Consider the following 27,262-nt stretch of genomic DNA (forward strand, 5'->3'; position numbering starts at 1 on the left):
TTACACCACCTTGCTTCAGTGGGGTACTGGAGCTGAAAACAGCCCTGAGGGGTACTGGCAAGAAATGCACTACAACAGCGAGAACGGTAAGCTACCACAGAAAACGCTTGTAGTCCTCTCAAGAGAAAGGGGAAAAACAAAGCAAACCCAGAACCCAACAGAACACCACATGGCATTTAGGAAACCTGGTAGTGGTTGACTAAACACAAAAGCTTCCCAGCTTCAAGCAATATTTTGGGCCTTGTTAGACAGGAAGCCTTTTCAGCTGGCCAGAATATAAAGAGCATGGAAGATTTCTACCTTCTTTTGCTCCCTCCCTCTAAGTAAAGTTTCCCATGATACCCATAGTTCTGAAGGTCTAAGGTAGATGATGACTTACTCTCTAAGACTGTTTACTCTTTACCACCTCTTAGGTGGTACCTATGGGCATGTTTACATGGTTGCTCAGGGCTAGGCAGCGACTGGAACTGACTCAGACACCAGAACTGGTACAGCCTTATGATGATGTTTGTCACACTGCCGAAAAGTCAGGCTCCTGAGCATGAATGAATTGAACTGTTCCTGGTTCCAACAGTAGATCACTCAGAAATCGCTTGGGTCTTTCTCTACACAGTAGTACTTACTATACGTAAGACCTCCCTCTCAGAAAAGCTTTCTTCCCTTTCAAAAATATTATCATTGATAATTATTAGGTTTTGGGAAATGAAGTATCACCCACAAGGCACATCTTGCTTTAAGCTACTCTGACAGAATGAGAGCGAGTTCTGCCCCCAGGTTTTAGACTCTGAGAAGTACCAGTAAGGAACAAGTTCTCACCTGCTGAGTGGTACTAGTGACAATGCCTTGCTGCAGCCGGTACGCTTGTTCCTGTAGGTACTTTCTGGTCTCGTGATTACGAAGCAAGTAGTTTTCTATCTAAAAAACAAAGCTAGATTAAGAAACTGATTTGACTCTCCACACCGTAATTTGCTTTCAATTTTGCTGCCGTATCAGAAATGGGGACTAAAAGGAAAAACTGCCGAAGTGTTTCTTATCTGCAAACTTTATTCTGTGTGTCTCAATGCTTAATAATCACATTGGCAAACATTCATGCGACCCCCTAATATGGCTGTATCAAACTTAGTCAAGTTAAAAAACCCTACTAGTGAACTGTTTTAAGGTTCATCAAAAATGATGGATCTGTTCTGAAAGAGAGGGGATAAAGGATGGGTGGAGTGAAGCAGAGACTAGTAAGGACTGATGGTCACCTCTAAACCTGCATCAGCAGCAAGAACTGGAACAGTCTGACCATACCCCACAGTAAGGCAGGGTTTATCCAGTTTGCCCACACTGTAAATAAAGCACGCTGCAAAGACACTGGAGCTTGGGAGGTTAGCTACTATGTCTATCTGGTGCTGGACCAGGGCCAGAAGCACTCTCACAGTACTGAAGCTGTGGTGTGCTGAAGCTTATGGACCCTCCTGAGATGTCAGTCAGTTCAGTTGTCCCTGCACTGGGTACAACAGCTCAGTCAGTGCAGGCAGGCATTCCTGTGTGCATGGACTTAGCTGCGTTCACAGCACTGCTCCGGAGACTGTTACCTTTTTATGGAGAGAACTTCTTTGTGTTGTGTAAAGAAAGCCTGAACCACACATATTAAAACAAACTCAGGGCCAAACAGTTTTAGCAACAAATGAATAGAAGAGAATGCTCTTTGCACATAATGCCTAATTAACACATAGAATTCAAATCCCCATGGCCAGAAGCTTCAGATTTTTTTCAGAGATGCATCTATCATTCTAGATATGACCCTATCTACAATTCTATTAAACGAGATGTAAGAAATATGTCCATCCCCCATGACTTGGATTTTTTTAAAGCAGAATTTAGATCACTTTCATGCATCAAAGAAAAAGGCACTAACTACCAGCACTTTTCCCTGTGAGAATCACTTTACTGAAAATTTCTTCACTAAAAAGGATCACAGACATCTACTGTTTAATCAAAGTTATCTGTAAGAACTATTTATAAGGTTTTTATGACCTTACCTTGGCTGAAGGAAAGCTACTCATTCAAAAGATGTGAACTGCATGCTTTCTGATTGAGTAGGAGGCTTATTTGGAGCTCACAAGATTTACTATAATAAAACTCACAGCTGAGTTTTAAAACTCATGCAAATGGAACAGCTACAGATACTGTCAACACCTCTTCATCCAGAAGAGCATTTGGTGCAGTTGCTTATTTAGGGCAACACAGTGTGCGAATTTTATATGTACAATATAAAACATAGGCAGTAAATGTTTTTATCCTCCTCTACACTAAAGAGCATCCTTTGTCTTGTACAATGCTGAGCTTTTGATGCCAAAATAAAACACGTGTACCAGTAATTCTATGCAGACAGAAATACGCACAAGCACATACATAGCAAACATGTCAGCTTCTACCTCTCCCTTCCATAGTTACGCATACAGCAATACAAGGTCTAGCTTGGACTTATTTAGTTACGACTTTTTGATACTACACCATTGTATTCCATCACTCCTCACTCTAACCATTCTTTGGAATATAAAGCCTTACATGCTCTTGCAGCACTCTATTACCACATATATGTCTATGCAAATCAAACAAACAATGAATCTAGCCTAGAATTCTCACTCAAGCATGAAATCACAGCCACTTAAAATTATTACTTTATTTTTAGTGGTTTTATTTCTGTATGTTGGTGGTATATGCAATACCTTCTGCAGTGCCTCTTCTGTTTTCTCAGGGTTTGTTTTGAGTGCTTGGGAAGCATCATTCATCGGTATAGGCATGAATCTCAAAGTATAATTCCTAGAGAAAAAGAAAATAAAATATTTTTAAATACTAAAAGTTAACAAAAAAAAAGTTACTGTATCTCTTTATGAAGAATAAACTACAAGGGAGAAATAAGAGGCATCTAGCTTGTCCATGGAAGGTACTAAGAATGTATTTTTCACATTTGTAAGTGGACTAACTGGAGGCAGTTAGTTAACTGCTGCTAATTCTTCTTTGACACTAGATAGAGGTGGAGATTTTGAAAAGCAAAAAAATGCAGTTAAGTGGCCAATGCCCACTGGCTGTCAATTAAAGGCCTAGCTGTCTTCTGTACCTTTGCACACAAGGTTGGATTACTTTTTCCTATATCAAAACAGAACAGGGAGTGTCAGTCCCTGCTGGCAATTCTATCAGATCTAAGTCTAAATGAAAATATTCAGTAACAGATAGATAGCAACTAAGAGACTGCGTTTTGAAAATTTACTCTTTAACAACTTTTTGTGTTTACAGTAATTTGAAGACACTGGCTGAATTTTTAATAAAGCTGACAAACAAGTGTAGCAACTCCACATTGCTTTATGTAAACAATTGCTCCCTGAATTTTACCTATTTGTTTGCAAATCATTCTGTAGCTTTGTCCATCTGCTGCGATATGAGAATAAAGATAGGGTTTTGGTCTTGAATCAAAATTGTATTTAAACTCTGAGAAAATAAATTGGCTTAGCATGACAGAGTTAAACCTAAAATGATACATGCAGTGCTACATCCACACACCTTCAGTTTTGAATAAATTAAAACAAAAAGAGCAGAAAGTTCTTAAAATCTGGAACAGAAATTATTCTTCCTATTTTCAATTAGCCTTAATTTCCTGCAAACATCTCTTCCTCCTCCTTTGGCTATCTACAAGCATCCCACTAACCGTCTGTTCCTATTCCGTCCAGAGCTACATAAATATGGTTGGAACTGTTTATTTCTGAGCACTGTAAAGTTGACAATTTCAACTGAGTCAACTCCATTGACTTCACTGGACCCATCCCTCACTAAACGCACTAATTCCAACAGCAGACACCTTAACTACTGTGAAACTCCGAGGTTCTTTCTCTTCCTCTCCTACCAGTTAGCCACTCTCTGAAGAACAGTGGTCTTCTGAATTGCCAAACACACTGATTCCCCATTGACACTACCCAACATTTTACCTTAAATGATAATGCAAGACTTCTACGTTTCTTCCCCAACATAAACATGGCAATACATAGCTGTCAGTGGCAGGCAGTTACTCACGTGGAGTCAGCAAGGTCCCTGGTCCTTCCACAGTGTCCAACTGCCTACTGTATCACAGCCAGAAATCTAACTTGTCTAAGTTGTCTTATCCTTCAAAGGTACTATGCCTACCCTACAGGGCTGTTAGATGTCCTCATGTAATACTAAACAGTGAATAACTGGCTGTCCACCAGCATGGGGATAATTTTTAAATGTCAAAGATACCAAGCTCAAAGACAGATAATAATTACAGAACTTGCTGATTGCCTGACTACTGCTTGGCAGGTGGGGTATTTATTTAGTTAAAAAGAAAGGTAGATTTCCAAGGATCTCTGCAGCTGTTTGACATTTCATACCTCACATTCATTGAAATCTATAATTGCCAGCTCTCATGCTAGTAATGATATGCTAAATTCAATTTAGTCAAAGTCTTAGTGCACCTTCCCTCACACGCACAGACACACAGAGAAAGGGGGGGAAAAGAAAGGCAAGGAGAGTTCATGGACACACAGTCACAGAAGCAGAACTTTTGAACAAGACCATTGCCCTAAGGAAGGCTCTGTATTTGGTTTCCTTCCAGACAGACAACAATGTATCGGAATGCTAGTTTATTTTCATTTAAGAATTAACCAGCTCTTAGGTGCAAAAAAATATCAAGAATTTAAAGCCCCCTTTTCCACTTTGATCATCAGAGCAATATTTATCTTCACACTTCATTCTTCTCTGTTTCCTTTGAAGTCTAAAATTCTTCCACTTGTCTCTTGTAACGGAGTACATTTCTCTACCAACTCAATAATCCAGTAATTTCGTAACACATTAATACTCTCAGCAAAATACCTATATTTAAAGGATGTTAAATTTCAGAGAGGTGCTCAGAGACTGGAAAGGATGTCTCAAAAACTGCCTGTCTTCTCACTCTACATACAGCACATGTGACAACAGCCCTACATTTCATCACGTTATTTCCCTTGTAACTTCTGCATCACTCATGACATACACTTTCTGCTGCAGAGTGATGACTTTACTGCCTAGTTTTTTAAAAACAGGAGTAAAATAATTTGTTTTGCAGGCTCGGGTATGTGAATTTCATGTCACTGGCAATGGCTCTAATAAATCTCAGTATTTCCCATCAGATTTTAGAACCTGAGCTATTTCTTCATCTGCCCATACAGAAAAAAGAAAATCTTCCAGAAATGAATATGGGGCAATACCGTACAGCTCTAGAACAGAGTGGGCTCCAGGCTGCAAAGCATACAAGCACATGCTTACTTTCAGATCGAAATTACTGAGATACCGTGTAACGGCCAGGCTGAACAGGATGCCCACTGCTCTCAATGCTCTCCTGAACCGACACCTGTACCGGACTCTACAGAAGAGCCTCTCAGCACCTCATGCTGGCTGGCTGGGACACCCTTGGGGCAATAGCCAAGCTCCCGGAATTCCCTTGCAGGAACAACATTTTCACGCAGCTTTAAGCAGATGAAGAAAAGCTGGGAGGAGGGGAAAAAACAATCTTCAGATTACTTCAGGCTTTTCTGAAGTCTGTTACAATCCCTCCCAATTCTCCTCAGCCTCCTCATCACACTATGAAAGCCTAGCTTGCTTCTTTTTTGTGGTTTACTGTATGACTATTTTTCTTACCAAAAAAACAAAACACCACACACAAAACACATACCCCCCAAGCATCTTCACTCCATTTTCAGCAACAATTCTTTCCTACAGAATATTGATGTTTTCATGTATTTTTAGGAAACACATGGTACAGGATGTTCTCAATATTCCTCTGAGATGGATTGTTTAAAGGCTAATTGTTTTCAGCCAATATTGACAGTCCATCTCTTGCAAGTTTAAACCTTTGTTGCTTGTAGCTTAGTTTGTGATATTATCAATGGTTTTAACAATTTTTAAATGTTAGGAGACATAAAATGACTTCAGCTTCCAAGCTAAATAAATGAGATGTCACCTCAACAAAGTGCAATGTCACAGAATTATCTGTAGCATCTCCTTTTTATCTGCTTAGAGGATTTGCTTTTGCCTTAGGATTTCTCCCTCCGTTCTATTGACTTATACAAGCACTTCAGAGCAAAAAAGAAAAGTTGATGCTAACCAGAAAAGAAGCATATTTTCTTCTCTACCAGACTTTCTCATAGATGTACATGCTATTGCTCTCTGAAAGAGAAATGTCTGCAAGCTGACAAATAACCTTCACAAATTATTATTCACTAGTATCAATGGAATCACTGCAAGATGATTTGCTTAATTATACATCATTTATATAATTTCCCCCATCAGTGCAACTGAATTCATTTTGAAACCAAGTATATAAACTACAACAGTTTCATAAAACAAGTAACTTTATAAACTCTAGCCTCATGAACCCTCTGAGGTGACGATGCTCCCCTAAGTAGTTATACAGTTTTGCAAGAATTCTTGTCTAGAAACTACCAATTGTACGTTACCTTCACCTTCTAAAGAGAGCCTTTGTTCCTCTCTGAGGGATTTAATGACGTGAAACAACTGCAACTGCTGCTTAATTTAAACCTGTAATTTCTCCCTCTTAAGAAAAGTAATAATAACATACAAAGAAATGTGATGGAGATGTAAAGAGATGAAAGTCATTTAGCTTCTATCATTGGTAATGGCTGCAACTGTGAGTAAGCTCAGGGAAGCAAAATGACTCAGACCACAGCGATTATGATCAACAACTGCAGTTCCTGAGATCATCACTATTAGTTTCAACTTGCTGGGGGAAAGATAAAAAAGTCAAACCACAAAGGCATGCTTCAGTAATTTTCTGTTATTATATACAGCTTCATTCACTGACTAGAATAGAATTTCTGCATGCTATCAACACAAGAGAATGAGGAAAAGGGAAAATACTCTCAAATTCAGAATTTTAATGCTAACAGCAGAACTCAATGGCCTTAATGCTGATAGCAGAGTATGGATGAAAGAGCCACAGAGCCTTTTCCCATCCTTTTGAAGGATGTGAAGTCATACATTTTCCTTTACATTAAGCACCCTGATGCTTAAAATTGAGAGCCACTCAGCATCTTCAAATCGTATTGACTGCGGTGAGAACTGCAGCTGCTCAATCATTCAGGATCTAAGTCTTTGGCCTCTTCATCAGTCATTCAGTTGCTTGAGAACTTACTTTTCCAGTGCCACAGCTATGTCCTGGAAGCCCTGTGCAGTGATGTTATTCTTGTCCCATATTACAGTTCTGAGAGGTAGTGGGGGAGAAGAAAGAAAGAAAGAAAAAGTTAAACAAGAACTAACAAATAAATCTATATTGAAACTTTGCATATTGAAATAACACAGTGCTGTGTGTTCAAAACTGTATTGTGGAATGCAACATTTTAAAAACCTGTCTCTAGTTATATAGTTATATGCTAAAACCTTGAAATAATAGAAGTTAGGAACAAAGAAACTACAAAATTCAGTTTCCCTTTCTTTAATGAGGACTCTGTACTATATTCTCCATCATTAACATGAAAATATAACTTTTCTGAAATACAGTTAATAGAAGACTTGGAGATAAAACTCCAGCTTTTTCCAGGAATAGCATCAAAAATAAAGTTCAAATGTCTGCTTTGCAAGCCCACACTGAAAAACAAGAAAATTGCAGTAAGTGATCAATCTCTGCTCTACATAGGCTATATGGCTACAGTTATAGAAAAAGATATTTTAAAAAATCATGCTGATTGGTGGTAAAAATTTGCAGGCTACTGTATGTTCAGTCCTGTACTAGCTCATCACATAGTTCCTATGATTCTAATTCCACAGGCACCATAACTAGCTGCCAGTATAAGCCATTAGGTTAGATGAATAAATTGCAGCTCTTTTGAATACACAATAATGGTAAGAGTGATCAAGCCTTTCCCCTCCTCCCCCAATTTAGACCACTCAAGCAGACTGCCTGGCAATTTGTGAACACATGTTCAAAGATCTCATTAGTAGTCAGAAGAGACAGTCAAGCAGATAAATCTTGCTTGTGCAAGAGCACTGGCTGTAGCTGTTCTTAAAAAAAATAAAAAGGCACAAAAAACCAAACAAAGATTTATGGTGTTAAAGAGGAAAAAAAGAAAAAAAATATAGATGGCAGGGTTTCACAGGTATTGACACCCTTCTGCTGTTGCAGAATTATCCCTTCGGTTTTTAGATGGAAAGATGGAGGTAACCAAGAGAAGAAGATATTCTACACCCATTTTGCAAAGATCAGATATGCTTAGGGTCAAATCTTGGATATTTTTGTCACTGGAAAGCGTGTTTATATTTCTACCCGGATGTGATTTTATAACATTTTAAGCAGAGCCAATTACCATTGCATTATTCAGTTTGTAATCACACCACAGACTGTGGTGACATTGTGTCATCTGTGACATTCTGTGCACTGTGGAACATTTCAGTTTGTCATCCTGAAAGCAGTCAAGGCTTTATTTCTTCAGGTACTGTGGTCATTTCAGGTTAATGCATTCAATAAACCTAGGTCACCTCTCCAGTGTTTTCTTGACATTTTCAATATTCAGTTTGGGTATAGCAACGCAAAGACCAGGATCCCTGCTTCTGAAAAAAATAGCCAGGACTGTTCCAGGGAATTTCTTATCCTCCAGAGAACAAATGCTTGGAGACCAAGCTCAAAGTGGTCTCTTCACACAGACAATACACTGAGGAAGGTTCATTTGCAAAGTCTGACAAAAGGAGGAGTGAAGATCAGCTTTCCAGATGATGGTGACATATTTAGAGGTCCCCATCCAGATTAATGCTGATTGAAGGTTTTACTGTTTACTAATCTGTCCTGGTTTCAGCCAGGATAGAGCTGGTTTTCTTCACAGAAGCTAGTGTGAGACTGTGTTTTGGATTTGGGACGAGAAACTGTTGATAACGTGCTGATGTTTTGGGTTGTTGCTGAGCAGTCAAGGACAGTCCAGTTTCTTGTGCTGGCCTGCCGGCGAGCAAGCTAGGGGTGCACGAGGAGCTGGCAGGGGACACAGCCGGGACAGCTGACCCAGACTGGCCAAAGAGATATTCCCTACCATACGACGTCATGCCCAGTACATAAACTGGAGTTGGCCGGGGGGCGGAAATCGCTGCTCCGGGACGGGCTGTCAATCACGGGGTGGCGAGCAATTGCTGTATTGGGCATCACTTGTTCTTGTACATTCCTTTGTTGGTATTATCATTGTTGTTCCCTTCTTTCTTTCTGTCCTATTAAACTGTGCTTATCTCAACCCACGAGGTTTTTTTCCCAATTCTCTTCCCCGTCCCACTGCGGGAGGGGGAGTGAGCGAGCGGCTGCATGGTGCTTAGTTGCCGGCTGGGGCTAAACCACGACATAATCACATGCTGGAGACAAAAAAAGTGATACTCTCAAGCCATCAGTGCCAGACATGTGCTAAAAAGCAGTGAAAGTGTTGGGCAGGTGAAGTTGCAGGGAAGAGATGCCAAGGCCCATCAGCACTGTAGGCAGGGAAGAGGGAAAGGAGGGATGGTCCATGCTGCTACCCATTCTGAATTCCACATGCTGTTAGTTCTCCTACTAACTGATACTCCAGAAGACAAAGAACAATTTACTTTAGTTTCCCACCCAAGTACCACAATCTTCTCTGCTGGAAAGGCCTCCAGTAGAAAAGGGAGAGCAGAACAGAAGAGAGTGGCTAAGCACTGGAACAGGGTTCCCAGAGACACTGTGGAATCCCATACTTGGAGATCTTCAAAACTTGCCAGGACAAGGCCCTAAGCAACCTCATGTATCTTTAAAGTCATCCCTGCTTCAAGAAGGACATTGGATTAGATGACATCCAGAGCTCTGTATCAACGTAATTTTTCTTCTATGATTCTAGGAAATTTAGAGCTCTCTTGTTCCAACAAGAGATCTTTCTGTTTAAATTTAGAAAATGTAATTTTCTCCAGTTTCGGAAATGTTTTTGCAGAGACAATTTGCTTCTCTTGTTTGTTTGGGTTTTTTTCAGAGTAAAGGGATGAGAATCTTTCCAAATGGAGACACAAAAAAGTGGCTCTACTTAGAAGGGTTCTGAAGAGAAACAGCTTGAGAATAAACCAACAACTTCAGTAATACTGAAGCCATTCTTTCTTTTACTACAAATAAGTTTCTCTTACCTCAGCTTGGTGTTTATCTGTAGCGCTTTTGCCAGCATCTTTGCTCCCATATCTCCCATGGCATTTCCACTAATATCCACTTTTGTAAGAGAAGTATTGCTGCCCAAGGCATTAATAATGATGGTGACCTCAGTCTTCAGCTTGGAATCTGCGAGGGACAATGACTGCAGAGGCTGTGGAGCACAGAAAAGGCACTGATAACAGTAACTGATAACGCACTCCTTCCTCAAACATCAACCAAAAGAAGTTACAAGTTCCTCAAACTCTTGGAGACAGCAGTAAGCATCAAAGAGTTATTTCTGTGTTTGCTGCAGATCCTACAACACATGATAAATTGGGAGTCAACAACTTAGAGCACAGCTGTCAAACACATACACACACAGATTAAGTTGCAACGCCCTGGGAGAAAAAAACCCACATTTTTAAGTGACAGTGCCTCCAGTTTCCTGTGTCCTATTAAGTACAGAATACAGCGGGAACCTGAAAAGAGGCAAGATGACAACAACCAGCTTCGCAAGACAACCTCTAGTGTCCAGTGAGTTTTGCTTAACCAGCATACTTCCCTGTCAGTGAGAAATAAAAATATCTAGCAATCCTCTGCCTCAGAATGAGAGCTTTATCCAAGGGCAAATTAGGATCTGAGACATTGTTAAAACAAAAACAATTGATTTAAACTGTTTTATTATTGATCAACTTTAGGAGTGATTTTGCACATCTTCAAGTAAGGGCATGAACATCTGGCAGGAAAGGGACAGAAAACTGTAGCAGGTCTGAAATTTAAAAAAGTAAGAAGAGTATCTATTAAAATGAGTAAGTCCATGGATATTATTCACAGTGGTGTTCTAACACCTGTGATTGCAATATCTTTACGTAACTTTTTTTTTAATACGTACTACGTTAAGCTCAAACTACTTTATTTGGCTCCTGCAAGTCACGCTCCAAGTCTTAAGAAAACATCTTTTAAAATGCCTGTATTCCCTCTATTGTCAGTGTCCCAACTCTCAATGGCAGGAGCTCAAGAACTAGAGTCTATCCATCACCATGCCTTGCAGAGGTATTACAGCTGCTAAAATTGAAATTTGTCTTTGCTGATATAGGAGAACTCGACAAAACATTTCCCTTGCTCAAGTGAGAGTTCCTACAGAAGGGTATATTGTCATTAAACAGCCACTTTAGGCATGTATTGGAGGATAAATTTTAGGGGCCTAAAATCTCTAAATTGCCACTATTGGAAAAATCAACATCTCATAAGGATGAATCATAGCACCTACATTAAATGCCTAAAGTTTACATTAATATAAATAAGCCAGCTGAACTGTGCACACCTTCAAGGAACCAAGATGCTTTCATGGTACCTGCTATACATTGGGAGTCTAGCCTCCAGACACCACTGGATTACAGTGATAACCAAAAAGCTTACAACAATAAGAAATGCACTTACAAATGAGGAAATGCATAAAAATTTGGAGGCACAGCATGTTTATAATTGAAAAGTCTAACAGTAACACAAGCCACATGCTGGTTTTATTTTAAATGGAAGTTATTAAATTACTATGTTAATGCCCTTAATCTGTCTGTGTTTCCCCATTTTCTTATATTATGTACCCTAAAGAATATTAGCATCGCATTAGAATGGCATTTAGAGCTCTTGGCACAAGTTTGAGAAGACCTCCTGCAACAGATTCACAGAAAAGCAGCATCACACAGTACTCTGACAGAAATCACCAATAAGCTTGTGAAAGTGAAGGTTCTTCTGCTTCTCATGTATCACTTGAGAAAGAGTCATTCAAGTAACTTAGCTGGAAGTGCTCCCTCCCACATACCAATTTTTCTAAACCTCAAATATCCTCCCAGGAAAGGACTTCTCACCTCTCGCATTCCAATACTCTGACAAAACAGTGCATGACTGAAAATGCTTCTGCACTGTGTTCTGCAAGGATTGGCACCTATACATCATTACTACTACCACATAAGAAATATGCATATAGCGCATTAAAGCACCTGCTATGTTAGCAGTATCTTTGAAGTGGAGGAACTGCTAGTTTTGTTGCACAGCTATCCTTATCATTTACTCAATGAGCAAGAAGCAAAAACCTCTGGATTCACTTCGTGCCCTGAATGCAAACCATAATCAGAATGTAACTCTGTAGGATTAAACGTACAGGCTGATAAATATTCATTAAGTTATCTGACCATTACATTTTAAAAAAGCAACCAAGTCACAGCAAACAAAAAACCCACTAAAACCAAATCCCCCTCAAACAGGGGCAATACTCTACAGTGCATACAAATACTTACTCTTTTTAACAACTTAATAGTTTTAGCTGGATATTGAGAAAACAGAAGTCTGACAAGCACTTTAGTGTCCCTGCTACAGAAAACAGACACTTTGCCAATACATGAAGATGTCTTAACACCACCTTACTGAGGAAGAAGAATCCTTAAAGTAAAGGATTAGAAATTGTATGATTGCATTCATTACATTTGTCATACTCCTGCTGGAAAACATTTAAGAATTAAATCCAGCTAAACTTGTTCTCCTACAAACAAAAATGCTGTAAAAAAACCCCAAAAGGCCAATTCTGCAAGAAACACTGAACTAAGAACTACAGATATTCAGCGCTGTAGTCACTCTCTGCACCTATGCAGGACTGACTACCACTCTGAGTAATAGTACACTTGACCTGCTGTGTAACATTTATTTTTGCAAAAAGAAAAGAAATGGCACAGTGAGCATAAAGGTTCAGACACTTCCTGCAATACTAACAAGAACACATTATTATAGCCTGCACAGTACAGCAAAAGGAGAAAAAAACAAAACAAAACCAAAAAGCAAGTCTAAATATTACATTCTTGTCTATATTAAACACCTGGGAAATTTTGCTGTTTACATTACTGCTTTTAAATTGCGTAGAATTGTATTTGCATCTATCTGTATTTTTACAGTCATAAAAGCAAGCTATTGATTGTTTACATAATTTTACGCATGACTCATATTAACACAGCAACAGATTTATTTAAAGTGTGAATAAATACATGAAGAAGCATTTGGGAGATAACTATTTTAGAATAAAGCCTCTTGCTTCAGCTTTCCATGCAGATAATGCACAGTGCCCAAGCTGTACCAGCCTGCAGGCAATACTAATCAAGTAGTATGCTCTGGGCAACATCATACCCTGGTCTCGCCAATTCCACCCTTACTTTTTCATGTCTCATGGCAGTAACTGCACAGTAATGGCAGAACAAGGACCACCCCATTTAGGATTCAAAACCAAACCAAAATAACTGGAAACTTAAAATAATTGTCTAAGCATTGTACTATCTCAAGGTAGAGTGAGGACCACCCAGCTACCTGTAACACATGCTTTTCCCATGGTGCTACAGACTCTACATCCTCAACTTTTTAGCTGCTAGGAGATACTTCAGACTAATTTTAGCACCTGATGAAACAGAAACAAACAAGATTCTTTCACTGAAGAGGATTAACAAGAGAAAAGAATGTGGGGAGAGAAGAGACAGGTTAACACCAACAGGGTCATATGCTGTATCCCAAAAGTTAATGCATGGCATAAAGGACAGTTATTTTAAGTACCTAAATAAAATAACTTTTTGTTGAATTATTTCATTGTAACACTGAAAACAGGGTGACACTACAGAATGAGAATGTTCTATATCTTAGCTAAGGAAAGACACAGTGAGTAAGAACTACAGGAGCACATCTGACCATTGGATTGTGGCAAAGACAGAAAGTGGACGATGGCTGACATTGCCAATGGGCTGAAAAGAAAAGGAGCACAAGAAGTTGAAGCTGATGATGCAAGGGAGGGAGAGCTATGAGAATGATACATCCAAAATTTAGCAGCTACATTTTCTCTGTCCTGGAAGCTTCAAAAACAGAAGCCAGGAAAGATAAACAAAGGTTGTAACACTTCATAGAGACAGTAAGGTGAAAGTTGCAATTTTTATCCTTGTGAACAGAAAATATGAGCAGGATAGTCATATAAACAGAAAAAAACCCACAACGGTGTGTTTGAGAAGATGGTTTGGATACTGAAAGGATGCACAGAGTGTGCTGAAGAGGTGTTTTAGGATATGGCCTGAGTGGAAAGAAATGTTCACCTGCAACAGAGCAAAAGGAAATTAAGAAATTAAGGAAATTAAGAAAAAACATACTAAATTACCTTTGCTTGTGATTAATCTGGTTTGACATAACAGTCTTCAGGACAGCTGTGAAAGATTAAGTATGAGATACAGGGCAGGACAGAGACAAGTCCAAAGAGAAGAAGCAGGTACTGTCTGATGAAATGATACCACCCCTCAGCATGGTATCAACAGGAAAAGGAGAGACAGGGGAAGACAGGGGAAGCCCTGCACCATTCCCTTTAGAGACACAGTAGAAGGAGGTGGTCACACACCACAAAATGAAAAGGCTAGTTAGGTACAAGGAGTCATACAGAAATCTACCAATACAGTTAGCACGATGCTCCATCTGACTTGTGCAAACAAGGACTTACAGCTTTCATTACAGGTGCTCATTCAATTAGAATCAGCTCTGGTATCCATATGCAGCACTTCACTGTGTCACACTGACAGTCCGTGTTTTAAAGAATAAGGTGCAGAGGTAGGCAAAGCAGCAAGAAAAAAAAAAACAAAACAGTACCACTAATCCCAATTAAGAGGACACTGGGAGGAGAGAGAACTAGTTTAATAAATCACTTCAAATACAACTAAGCAGTAAGAAAAGATGAACACAGAATGTGGGTCTAATGACCTTGTACAGAAGGAGACATTGGAAACCCTGGTAAAAACTGCTGTACTGAATGGCAGGGTACAGACACAGATGGGATGAGAAAATACGAAAGCAGTTAGTGTGGAGACCATGAACTTGGAGGTGAGACAAAGACAACAGGAATAGCAGGTGTTTAGACAACTGAAGTCTACAGTCAGCTATTTCTGGAGAATGAGGAAAGCAGAGCTTGCTTGTTACTTCTATGGGGAATGAAGGAGAAAGAAAGGAGTAAGAATAGATGAATAAAGATTGACAAGCATGAGAGTAACAGAGCATCTTAAGATTCCCTTGTAGCCAAAACTAGGATGCCAAGTAAGGCAAGAACACAAACCCAACCACAAAAGTCTTCCAGAATCAGGAGAGGGGGTGGAAATGAAGAAAGTGGGCAAGGATCCCAGCAAGGCACGCTGAAAGGGTTTTATGAAATTGCTTCTGTGATTAATGTACTAGGAGAAGTAAAGAACAGCATAGTAAACAGTTTATTTGCATCTTTTGAAGGAGAAAAGAGTTCTGGGAGATCACTGCAGTGACTTTGCATTTCGTCAAGCAAAAAAAATGCTAATACGCAAGAACAGATATCAGCAAATAGTGCATTTTATTAATTAAAAATAAAAATTCTGTTATTGAAGAAGTATCACCACGCAGAGAACATTACCATTGTAATCTCCTATCAGGACACAAAAGTTCCGAAAACTTGTGCCTACAGGGCTGTACAATTTACACCTAAAGCAACTACATTATGCAGATCCAACTATTTAGAATGAATATTTTTCAACAAGCACAGATACTAAGACTATCCTAAGATACATTTACCTACATGCTAGACATAATCCAAATTACTACTTGAAAAAACAGAAACCAAAATGTTGGATGTGTCTGTGCAGGATCATGATCAAATCTTATGCAGCAAATTAACACAGTGAAGAAAATTATCAGAAATAGGCTGTGAGGGTACAAATACACATGACGATAGTAGGCAGAAAGATACTCACTGAATCCTCGTCTTGAATCATCTGAACTAAATTATCAAGTACTGGAGTGAGATTTCTGAGGGAAGAAAAGTTAGGAAGACGATGAAATCAGCAGCTTCTCCTCATCCATTCTCTTGTTATTTAAAAGAAAGAAAAGCCTTACTTGGATTTCATGTTGTTAAAGTTTTTGCCTAATGCCAAGTGTCTTATCGATCGGTTTTTACTAAGCCAGACTACAAGAGTTGAGAGGTCAGATTCTAGGCCTGTAAAGAATCAGATTACATTATGAATTAAAACATATTTTCACAAAAGACCCAGACAGGGTCCAATTATTAATATTATATTCATTCAAGTAACTATATGAACGTACAAATTACCCAGAGCTCTAAAAAAATTTCCATTCTTCTATTTTTAAATGTTTTTCCTCTTTTTTGCCTCTGTTTTTCTACAAGAATAAATGCTTTCTCTAAAGTGAGCCCTTTAAATCTTCATGCTATTCAGCCATTCAAGGCACCTCTCAGAAACACAGGAGACTTCGGTCCCTCGCAGTCCTTTATCTGTAGTCCAACCACCCCAGGGCAGTTCCTCGAATTGTCAGGCAGAGTTTAAAGTTCCTTTGAGTACTTTGAGACCGGCTAACTGCTATTTAGTCTTAGTAGAGCTGTGTACCAACAAGGTCTCAAAGCCTTCAAGTGCAAAAAGGCTAAGATAACAGGCTATGAATAAAATAACCTGAAAAACAAAACAAATTTTGTTCTACTCCCAAGTAAGAAAAATAACTTGCTGTAGTATTGTATTCACAAAACTAGTGGTGTATTTGAAGAGTCCACTAGTTAGATCACAGTGACTTAGGATCCAGATCCACAGGATAATTTAAATGTCAAATATTTTTATTTATAACAATCAATCTGTTTACAGAATTGGGATGAGTCAGTAGCTCCCAAAGGTTTCCACTTGCCAATCAATCCATTTCTTGGCCATTCAACTGGACTGGGATTCTCTTTTCGAAATATTTCCGCATTTTTGGCTGTCAAAGGGGCAAACACAGCAGGTGAATTCTTCCATTCCATACATCTACAATTTGAGTTTGCACGATGAGAAGTCAGCTGGCATTCCCAGCTAAGATGCACAGAGCCTCCAAAGCAGGAATAATCCAAGACTTCTCCAAAGACTCAAACAGGCCTTCTCTGACCTGAAGCTGATTGACCATTTACTCCAAATTTCTCTCTCTTGCTTCTTCAGTACCACGACCGCAGCTTCATTCTCTATCTGGTCTTTCCCTTTCCTCTTTCACTATACTTTCATTTTTTATTTAGCTTCTCATCCTTTTGTACTTAAACCCACTTTCCTCTAGATCTAATATGACACTTGCTGCCATCAGTTTATTCTGCTGTGTTACATTTATCTCAAACACCAAACTTCTGAGAGTACAGTTAGTCTATAAACATTTCTTATATACTTCATAGCAATAAGAGTTCTTGTCGTGAGACATTTCCATAACCAATATGGCCAACAATCTTAAAGGAAGAGTCACCATCCTTGATTACACTGTGAGCTGAAAGAAAAAGCACTTCTCAGATTTGGGACTCACATGACCCTCCATTCCTGTTCTGTGTACTTACCATTGTCTGAAATATCTAGGCTGGTGATATTGTGTATTTCTGCTATGCATCCTTCCAAGACTTGTGCACCTCCCGATCTTAACTAGAGACAAAACATCAGCCATTTTTGCAAACTAGTTATGGTTTCAAGATCACACAGAAAACAGTGGTAGAAGCTTTTAGACATTAACATGACAGCCTATGCACACATTCCTACTACTCTCATCCTTCGCTCTCACTATTTGCATATAAATGAAAAAGGGGACTCTCTCTCCTACTGTTCAGCAGTTAAATCAGGGAAATGGTGCAGACACAACGAATCCTTCAGCACTTGTGTCAGGCAGTGACTACAGGACTTTCCTGTGGGTTCTCTACATGAATGGGCCAGGACATTTCCAACATCCAGTGAGGAAGAAAAAACAAAACAACAAACTTAGTGCAACCTATAAGCATGCAACACTGTCTCGCTTGAATTCCACTAGAGTCAAGGCTTAAGAGTCAGCTCTTAGCACAATGCTAGGGTGCCCAGATCAAAGGTAAAAAATTAAAAAAAAAAAAAAATTTGCATTAGGCTTCCCTGTCACCAAAAATTTAAATAATCCACTTCCAACTGTAAAATGGCCACAAAAGACCATAAACAAAAGAAATGAGTAATTTATCTTATTCTTAATTTTAAAATAGGCATAAAAGAGAAAACCAGCAACAATAACAAAAATGCCTGGCTGGAAAGTATCCATTATGACATTATTAACCTGAAATATTAAATTAATATAAAAGAAATGTGAGGATTTAATGAAAAAAAAAAAAACAATGAAAAGGCCTAGGGTGAAACATCAACATTAAGAATCAAAATTACTAAAACTTATACACTTATTTACTAATTCTACTGAAATAAACAATGCAACGTATTTTTACAAAGCAGAAAAAGCATTTTCTTACTTTTTGCAGCTACGCAAACTATATAAAGTGCATTTCACTTTATGAACATCCCCCAGAAAAAGACTTAAGCAAAAGAGGAGAAAAGCTCTACAAAACTTGTATTTTTGCATTTTCCATTTTCACTTTCCTTGCTTCAAAAAACCAGAAAGATTTTTCAAACATGAAATAGCCTTTTCACCTCCTGTGCACAAAAAAATGAGTAATATTTTCCTTAGTCAACTTCCTTGGCTAAATATCCTGCACCAAACTGCTGGTATTTCTGTGAATAGTCTCTTTTATCCATGCTATAATTAAGGAATCACAAATGTCTTCAGAAGTATTTTTCAATAAAGACTTGATTTGGCACTTTTAGAAAGCTTGAGATATGTGATTGGTTAACAAGCAGCTCAACAACTCGGTCTGAGCATATAAAGAATAGTGGTGGTCAAAGACAACATCTAAATCGTAAGTCACACCTGGAATAGATACAGAATGTAAGGCATCTTTCCTCTTCTGCAGAAAACAAAGCTTACCTATCCTTCACCCTATCCTCTCAAGAAGTGGTCACACTAAAGTCTGTATTTGGGCCAGGAGCGGTGCAATTTTAATTCAACTTTATTTTTTAAGGGCATTTGTAGCATTTGCTGTATGAATGCCAAAATCATTCAGTTTTGCTCTGTGCTGCTCTCTCAGCGTGACCCACCGCAAGACAACCATTTTACACAGTGTCACATCTATTATTGCAGAATCTATGGAACTGGCAGATTATATGCTGTCTCGGATTGGTTGTTGGTAAAAGTTCTATACACTGAGATGATACAATAGAATCCAAATGCTTAAGCTATATATACTTTGAGGGTTGAAGTGAACAAGTTTTCAGGAGCAGCTTTCAATCTTGTATTGATAACTCTACATTAAAAATCTCAAATACACAAACATTTGATGTGCACAAATGGTGATACCCATCTAATCTGAGGGTGATGACCACAACTTGACTTTTAGGATCAAAATTTGTTGCAACTGTATTAAATTTTATATATAGAGATATAAAAAGGCAGAGATTAAGTGAAGGGCTATTCATCGAAGTGGACTGTGATACTGAAAAAAAACCCCTCTGCAACATCTCCTATATGACATACTTCTGAGACTACAAATACAAGCTCTTATTCAGAAAATGAACAACCCTTCAACAATTAAAAATGCCAAGTGTGTTCAAAGCTATGAGGTACCAATATGGGACGGGCAAAGCAAGCTGCTTACTGATTTAACGATTAAGGTAAAGCATGGAGGGTACTTACACAGTGACCAAGCTAAGGGAAGCAGAAGGGAAAAGAATGAAATACATCAGTGCTAAGCAGGTAGAAATAAAAATGTAATTTCCATAGTAAAAATAATAAAAAAAACAAACAAGCAAGCAATATAAAATGATTAAGCTTGGAGTTAATATACCAGAAAATTATGGGAGCAAATGAAAAGTGGTGGGAGAGGGAAGGAACAGAGAAGTTTATCCTCCCATAGTTGAGTACAGCTTGCCTGATGTAGGAAAGAGGAGGGCAAAGCTTAATAGCCTTCTAACAGCATGTGCCTGCAGGACTGGGAGTAGTGCAAGCCACCAGCTCCGAGCTTCCCACAGCTCTGTTTCTGGGTGCAGATGACCCTGCCCAGCTCGCAGAGGGTCAGGGAGAGGTGGAGCAGGACCCTGCGGTGCTGGGCCCACTGAGAGTACTCCCAGCTCCCGGCACATCAACTCCCCTGCTGGTGGAAGCATTAAGTTCTTTCCAAAGCACATGAGAATGAATAAAGCTCAGTGATGTAAAAAATGTTAAGGGAAGGATCTAAGGAAATGTTGTCAGTTTGGAGGGACCAGCTACAGGAACGCAACACCGCAAGTTGGGCACGTTTCCTTCCTTTCTGTCATAAGGGTCGGCCATGACCACTCGTGCTTTGGTGTCCAATACTGCTAATCGCCCCTCGAAGGGCTCCTCCATACCCCATCCTGGGGGTTATTTAATGAAAGGCTTATGTTTTCACTCCTGTCAGCCCTCGGTGATTTACATGCTAATTTATTCTCTCATTACTTATGTTTGTGTTTTATTGATTTATTCTTTTAAGGTTATGATTACAGGACTTCATTTTTGTTACTTTAATTACTCCTCCTTTTTTCCTCCTTCATCTGAAAGAAAAACTATCATCCGTCTGATCTCTCTACTCAGAAGTCAGATGCATGTGTACTTGATTTGAAAGCTTTCCTATTTGGAATTTACATGTAATGCTCTTCAAAGTAATACCATTTTTAAAAAAGTATAAAGTATCAAAACAAACCATGAAATGCATTCACAATGATTTGGTTTTTTCTTCATAAATAAATCTGTGCACATTCCAAAAACAATTGAACACAAACCTAAGGCAAGGATTACTGCACCTCAACATCTTCATCCTACTTAAAGGGAAACCATCGCATTTGAAAGGCACTTCCAGAACAGTTAATACTCAGGTGATGGACTTGGAAAGATCTGCCTAACAAATGAGAGGCTTTTTTGCAGCTTAAAAAGGAAGGGGTGGCCACTCAGCTAGAGAAGGCCTGAGTCAAAGCTGGTTCGTGTTGTTTTTGGCAAAAGTCCACACAGTGTTCTGTGCAACTTTGCCTCACTGGCTCCCCAGGTCTTGGCTGATCTTTTGTCATAAGTTGTAGCCAACGCAGGTATCATCCAGCAAGAGTATGGAAGGATTGCAATCCTGAGAAACAAAGTGCACAGCAAAGCACAGAGAAGCAAGAGGGAACAAGTTAAAGCAAAGGAAGCTACCACAATTGGTTTTCTTTATTCTTGAGATATTTAAAGCCAATTGCACAGCACCCCTTAAGTTAATGGCACGCTTGAATCAACTTTTACCAAAGCTCCCTATTGGCCCGAATTGATTAATTGATTAGGAAAGCAGCATTTCTCCCAAGGTTAAAAAGCAAACCTGCAGAAGCAGAAGCATGTCTCCTGTTTTGAAGGAAGACAATCAAACCACACATATGCCTTCAGGGCATGCAGCTTCCTGTGACCCACTCAAATTTGGGCACCTTGGAAAGTCCTGCTGCAGGGTCCTGTGTAATCACAGCACCATAGAACAGAAACTGCCAAGCAACAAACAGCTACACTGCAAGGAGGGTTTTGCCAACCTGGTGCTGCAGGTGGCTTGAACCTCCATGCTCATTATTATTTAGGATGATGCTGTAACACACAGAAGCTGATTTTTACCATAACTGCTTCTCTGAGTTCTACCTTTCCCACAACTTTTGGCTACAGAGGAAGAATATCTTGCGCAGTGGATTTCACGGGAACTCTAATTCCACATCATTGAATCTTTTGAATACATCCTGATAAGTATTCCTTACCTCACAGCTACTGAGATCTAAAGACACCTCCTTCAGATTGTGATTGCAAGCCAGGCCTAATAAAAGCGCTCTGAAAAAGATCAATTTTAGAACCATTTAAAAAAAAAAAAAAAAGGCAGCTTTACATCATCATCTAAGCGATCACAGGTTAATACACCTATAATGCGCAGAACCATTTCAAAACAAAACCACACCAACTGACAGTTATTTCTTTTAAATTACAACAGTAGACGAACCTGCCACACTTACAACACTCCAGCAGATTCAAAAACTGTAGGTATGCAAGGCTAATAAAAGAAACCGTAAAGCTAATGCTACATCAACATTTAATAATATTCATCAGAGACGAACTTTCTTCATCATTTCCTTTCAAAGAGCATCAAATGATTACAAAGGGAGTGTTCTGTTGTACGACTGTACTAACTCTCTGATTTTCCAAAAATTCAGGAAAAAATGGGGTTTTCAATATATGCAACATGCAGCGCAGCCAGCCATTTCAGCCTGGCACAGTGCCTGTAACACTCAAATGCCGGATGGTGTTCAAGTATCACACAATTCTCCACTTCTGCAACCCGTTAAGTATCTACAGATTTCAAAATTATATTCCAAGACAATGGTATCCTTTGTCTTTAGGCAGAATGGCAGAGAAGTGTAGCAACAACTGATTATGATTTTCATAAATCAACCTTTAAAGCCCTACAGAAGTTTGCTTCCACATATAAAAGTTAGTGTTAATATCACATTAGTATTAATACTGTCAAATCAGAAAGCACAACAGTATGTGTCTCGAAGAAGGAGCAAACACAATCTGTGTACACCTTCTAGTATCTTTAGAAATGATGCTGCTTTGAATTAGTAATTGAACAGAGAACCAGAAGGGCTTCCTCCCCAAACTTAATTTCAGTCAAAAGCAAGCTAACATAATCCAAACTACTGATGCATGGAGATAAAAAACAATCCATTTTGCTGCATTTGCCTATACACTTGCTATGCAAGTAGTGTGTAAAAGCCATATTTAAAATGTGTGTGCCCCAGGAAGGATTTTCATTTAAACCTATTTATATCTGCCCTGCAGATATAAATGCTAAATCAGACCTTTGCTGTTAACAAAGGCAAATATCTTGTGCTTATTTACTTCTTAAGCTATTAATATGCAGACATTGGAAAAACAACGTGAAAGCTCTCCAACAGTTTTTACAAATTTTTAGACAATCCTTGTCTATACTTCCTTCCCAAATGTACTTTTATTCATAGTCTGGCTGATGGTAACTTTGCAAAGAACTTCTTAAACGTTTTGAGACAACCTAAAAAATACAGTGCAACTATAAAAGGATGCAGATTAAAATAGAGACATAGTGCTGCTTCAAATCTACTCTCCGTACAGGATAAAAAAAAGGGGTTTTTCCCCCTAACCTCTTTCCTATGACCTCATCCTAAGAAAATCTCATCATTTCTCAATTCTTTGTCACGAAAAATCACCAGCATTCAAAGGCACTGAAGGCAGACATATTATAATTATACTTAGCCACTATGTTTAAATCACACACATGGCAATACATGGAAAGGTCTTGTCAACTGTGGTACATGCAGAATGCAAGAATTGGCCTTGTAGTTAGCATTTGCATGAGAAGCATATCAGAAACTTGTCTTGTTATAGCACTGACAGATCAAAATACAACTTTTGGCAATGTCTGTAAATGAACAAAAATTCCAACATACACTTAAACAAGGAAAAGGGAGTATAAACTGCTTCACTCATTTTAAAAAAAAAAAGAGCAAGCAGTGATGGAACATCAACTATATTAACTATGTACAAGAAATAAAAACACCCTTTCCGCCCGCACTATGTGGCATCCTCACAGTACAGCTTTATTAGCAAACCTCTTTCCTGAAGGGCTTGACTGTTAACAGGTCCATCACTGTACCAAGTATGTTCACCCTCCTTCCCCAAGTGCACGGATTAACCGCTATCTTTAAACTCACTGAGTAAGCACATGCAATTAAACATACCACAACTGTTGATCTAAAGGAAGTTGAGAAGAAAGAAATCAAGTAACAATTAATCAGGGGAATTTGGGACTCAGGCTGTCAGGTATCTGCATTTCACCAATATCTTTTTTTGTAGGTAGTCTTGATCTTGAATCACACATTCAGCTATGTGATGTCTGGTTCATGGACACAACCAGGAACTCCTCCTTTGTCACAGGACTGTTCCAAGGCTCGTGTTGTCAAAAGCTTTTTGACATGCACCAATCAAAGATGCCAGAGAAGTACTATTATCGTACATTATGTCGTTTTTATTTTTCCTTCTAGAAATCATCCCTCATGCTACTGCGATCTTGGCAATGACAAGTAACTCTGTCTGAAAAAAGGTATTTCCATCTTCTCATCTTTAACAAATCCTATGAGCTTGACTGTCCTGTAGAAGTTTCATAATTTCTTACAGTTAAGACCAAAAGGCGCAGCAGCTGCCCCAGGATATAGCACATCCTCAGTCCTTTTAATACCCGATTAACTTCCACAGGATGCTTTTCAAGTGTATTAGTCAAGCCATATAGGGGTTGAGAGTGAAAGCAAGGTGTACTGCAGATCATAGTTCTCTGTATTGTTGTGAAATATACTCTGCTCAGACTGAAGGGAAAAAAAAAATCAGGTCAAAGAAAAAGCACATCAAGGAAACTACGAAAAAATTTTCAGTGCTCTGTCCTACCTCCTAGGCAGAGGTGAACACTGCCATCAGAACAAAACAGAAGAAGCCCATGCCAAAATGCCAGCCAGCTGAGAGTGGCATGGACACTCTGAGACCATCTGGGTCCAGCTGGACTTTGGACAGATGCTCCTTTCTGGCGTTGTCTGTGCTGGCAAAAGAGGTTACTGCTCTCAGCTCATCCTACTCTACCCTCTTTACTCCCACCACTCACAGTCATGTGAGTAACTCCTTCTAACCTAATTCAGTCAAATTGAGCCAGATCAGCTTAAACCTTATCAGCAGAGTAGGTTTTTGCTAATACAGATCACTTTAGCTAAGAAGGACTAGGAAGATCTCATTTGCTGCACAGCTGACAGATCAAGGGGTCACAAGTATTTGTGATAAATTAATACAGTAACATCTTACATGAGCATGAAGAACTGGAGAGCAATCACCTGCCAAACCTCCTCACACCCCAGGAGATACTCAACATGCCAAGGAGAAGAGCTAAATATCAACCTTACTGTTTGGGGCTTCTCACCTTTCCTAATCTGTGTAGATAACATTCAATGTCTCACAGCATTCTTTTTTTCCTGTAGCACTGATAAGATTGTCTTGTGTATTAGTCACATACATCCTCCATTCTTTCTGCTTCATTAAACATAACTCCCTGCTTCCCTCCACCAATAGCCCTAAATTAATCAAAATCAACCAATGTGTTTCTCACCAATCACCTTCTGTTTGAAAACACATCAGTACCATACCTTCCTAATCTTAGCAAAGTCTAAGCAAGCAAGACAGCAATCAAGAACATCACACTGAACAGAGTGAAAGAGCAGAGCTAAAATGATAGGCTTCTGCAGTTGAGTATTAATTTCAATCCAGTATGTCTTACTTTAGCATCATATTGTATTGTCCTATCCAGTGTCAAACTGCATTAAGAAAAAATATCCCAAAACAACGTACACTATTCTTTCCTGTGTGGCACTTGCCACTTTTCTCTTACCTTAACTTCCCCTGGATTGTATCAAAACCCTTCCCTCCAGTACTCACTTTCTTCTCTTTCTATCCTACATCTCTGATTTTGCCATCAACTCCCATTCATTAGCTATTCCCTTGCTGAGCTACTGCCCACTTCTGTCCCTTCAGGAGGCTGGGGAGGGCTCCCAGCTGGGCTGTGGCTGACTTCCAACCACACAAGTATATATGCATACACATGTATATCTGTATCTTTGTCCAGATTAGGATTTTGGAGGCATGTTCCCCAAAATAGTTAGTGAACATGTCTGGGTGTCTACTACGGATAGGGTTATGTATTTTTTAATACTAGCTAGCAAGTTGACACTCTGGGAAGAACCCTTTCTTTAATTTAGCCCAATAATACAAGGATTTTACCAGAATCACAGAATGACCTCTCTAGATTAGACCTATTTAGACCTATCTTGACTTCAAAACACACCTTTAAATTTTATGTCTGAAAAGTTCAACAGAATTCAAAACTGCATGTCACAAGGAGGGTGACACAGTGCTACACAATTTCCCTCAGCCTGCATTAGGCTACAAGAGGAGCTTCACTTCAGTGTTGGGTGGGCTATGGAAGTGCCCAACGCACATCACCAGAACCTGTTAGCCACAGCGTGGGTGACATGCTATATATAGCAAAGATGTGTATTACACTTAGCATTCCAAGAAATTGCTACCACCACCTCTGCCCCTAAAGGGAGGGCATAGCTCTGTGCAATAGGTCTCTCCCAAGCATTGCAACAGGTTCAGTTTCACAAGGGCTGTTGCAATACCGCAGCCTCAAAGGAATGGCACTCACACAAGTACATAATCCCATTTTACTGTGAAGCAAACAGTTTTGTTCACAAGCCACAAAGTAAGAAATATATCACAAAATAATGTTGATGGAAGCTAAAGAGCTATGACATTCCCACAGGACAAAATATGATTAATAGTCTCAACTGTGAGGTGGAAGCAGTTACTTCTTGAATGTGTGACCATTATGAAACTCACTCTTGCAATATCAATAAAGTATAATGGGGTAAACAAAAAAGGCAAAATCATTTCCCCTGAATTTTTAATATGATGCACTCATATAATAATAATGAAAACTAGGATTTAGTCAAAACAGGAGAAAATGAAATGAACTTCTTACTTTAGAGGCTCAGGAGGGAGTTTAGTTCCCGAAAGATTAATTTGCATCAAGGCAAGTGAGCTGCTGAAAAACTGTTTGAAGGAGGGAGGGACTTCTTTTCCTTTTCTGTAAATAAACAAATTCATTAATAAGTAGCATCTAGACACTCTTCATTCCAATAAATAGTGAATGTGAGTTGTCAGAATTCTAATGATCTTTTACATGTTTCATTTGCTCTACCTTCAACAACTCTGTAATCAGTAGCTCTCAATTAGCTTCGAAATACAATGTCATCAAAATGTTGATTCAACAAACAATCCTCTGCACTGCATTGCTGCACAGAAGACTTTACTATCTAGCTTCTGTTTGTTGAACTACAAAGAATGATCATTTAGGTCTGGTTAATAGTGAACATACTTATATCTTACAAGTAGAAGATCAAACAGGACATTACAAAAACCCTGAAATTGTCTTTTCACCCATAATTATTCAGTGCTGGAGTAGCTTACCCCAAATTAGGTATCATCTGTGATATGGACCCAAGACACTGATTTGAAGAAAAGGGAAGCTAATGTTAATATTTCCTACAAAGCAAATATTCTACAAAGGCAATGTTCAGT

General features: G+C 39.0%; 1 protein-coding gene across 1 annotated transcript in view; it reads right to left on the bottom strand.

The window, feature by feature from the left end:
* The window catches only part of LOC104624102 (leucine-rich repeat-containing protein 16A-like), a gene marked incomplete at both ends in the record, with an annotated part of 84,785 nt that overhangs the window by 34,006 nt on the left and 23,517 nt on the right, over positions 1–27,262 (bottom strand). Inside the window, 9 exon segments of the mRNA XM_010291378.1 lie at positions 817–915; positions 2,718–2,811; positions 7,190–7,258; positions 10,156–10,328; positions 15,937–15,991; positions 16,079–16,178; positions 17,538–17,619; positions 21,817–21,886; positions 26,664–26,768. Of these exon segments, the coding sequence (XP_010289680.1) occupies positions 817–915; positions 2,718–2,811; positions 7,190–7,258; positions 10,156–10,328; positions 15,937–15,991; positions 16,079–16,178; positions 17,538–17,619; positions 21,817–21,886; positions 26,664–26,768 (847 nt within the window).

The sequence above is a fragment of the Phaethon lepturus genome, unplaced genomic scaffold (genome assembly GCF_000687285.1).
Source record: "Phaethon lepturus isolate BGI_N335 unplaced genomic scaffold, ASM68728v1 scaffold25047, whole genome shotgun sequence".
NCBI classification, from domain to species: domain Eukaryota; kingdom Metazoa; phylum Chordata; class Aves; order Phaethontiformes; family Phaethontidae; genus Phaethon; species Phaethon lepturus.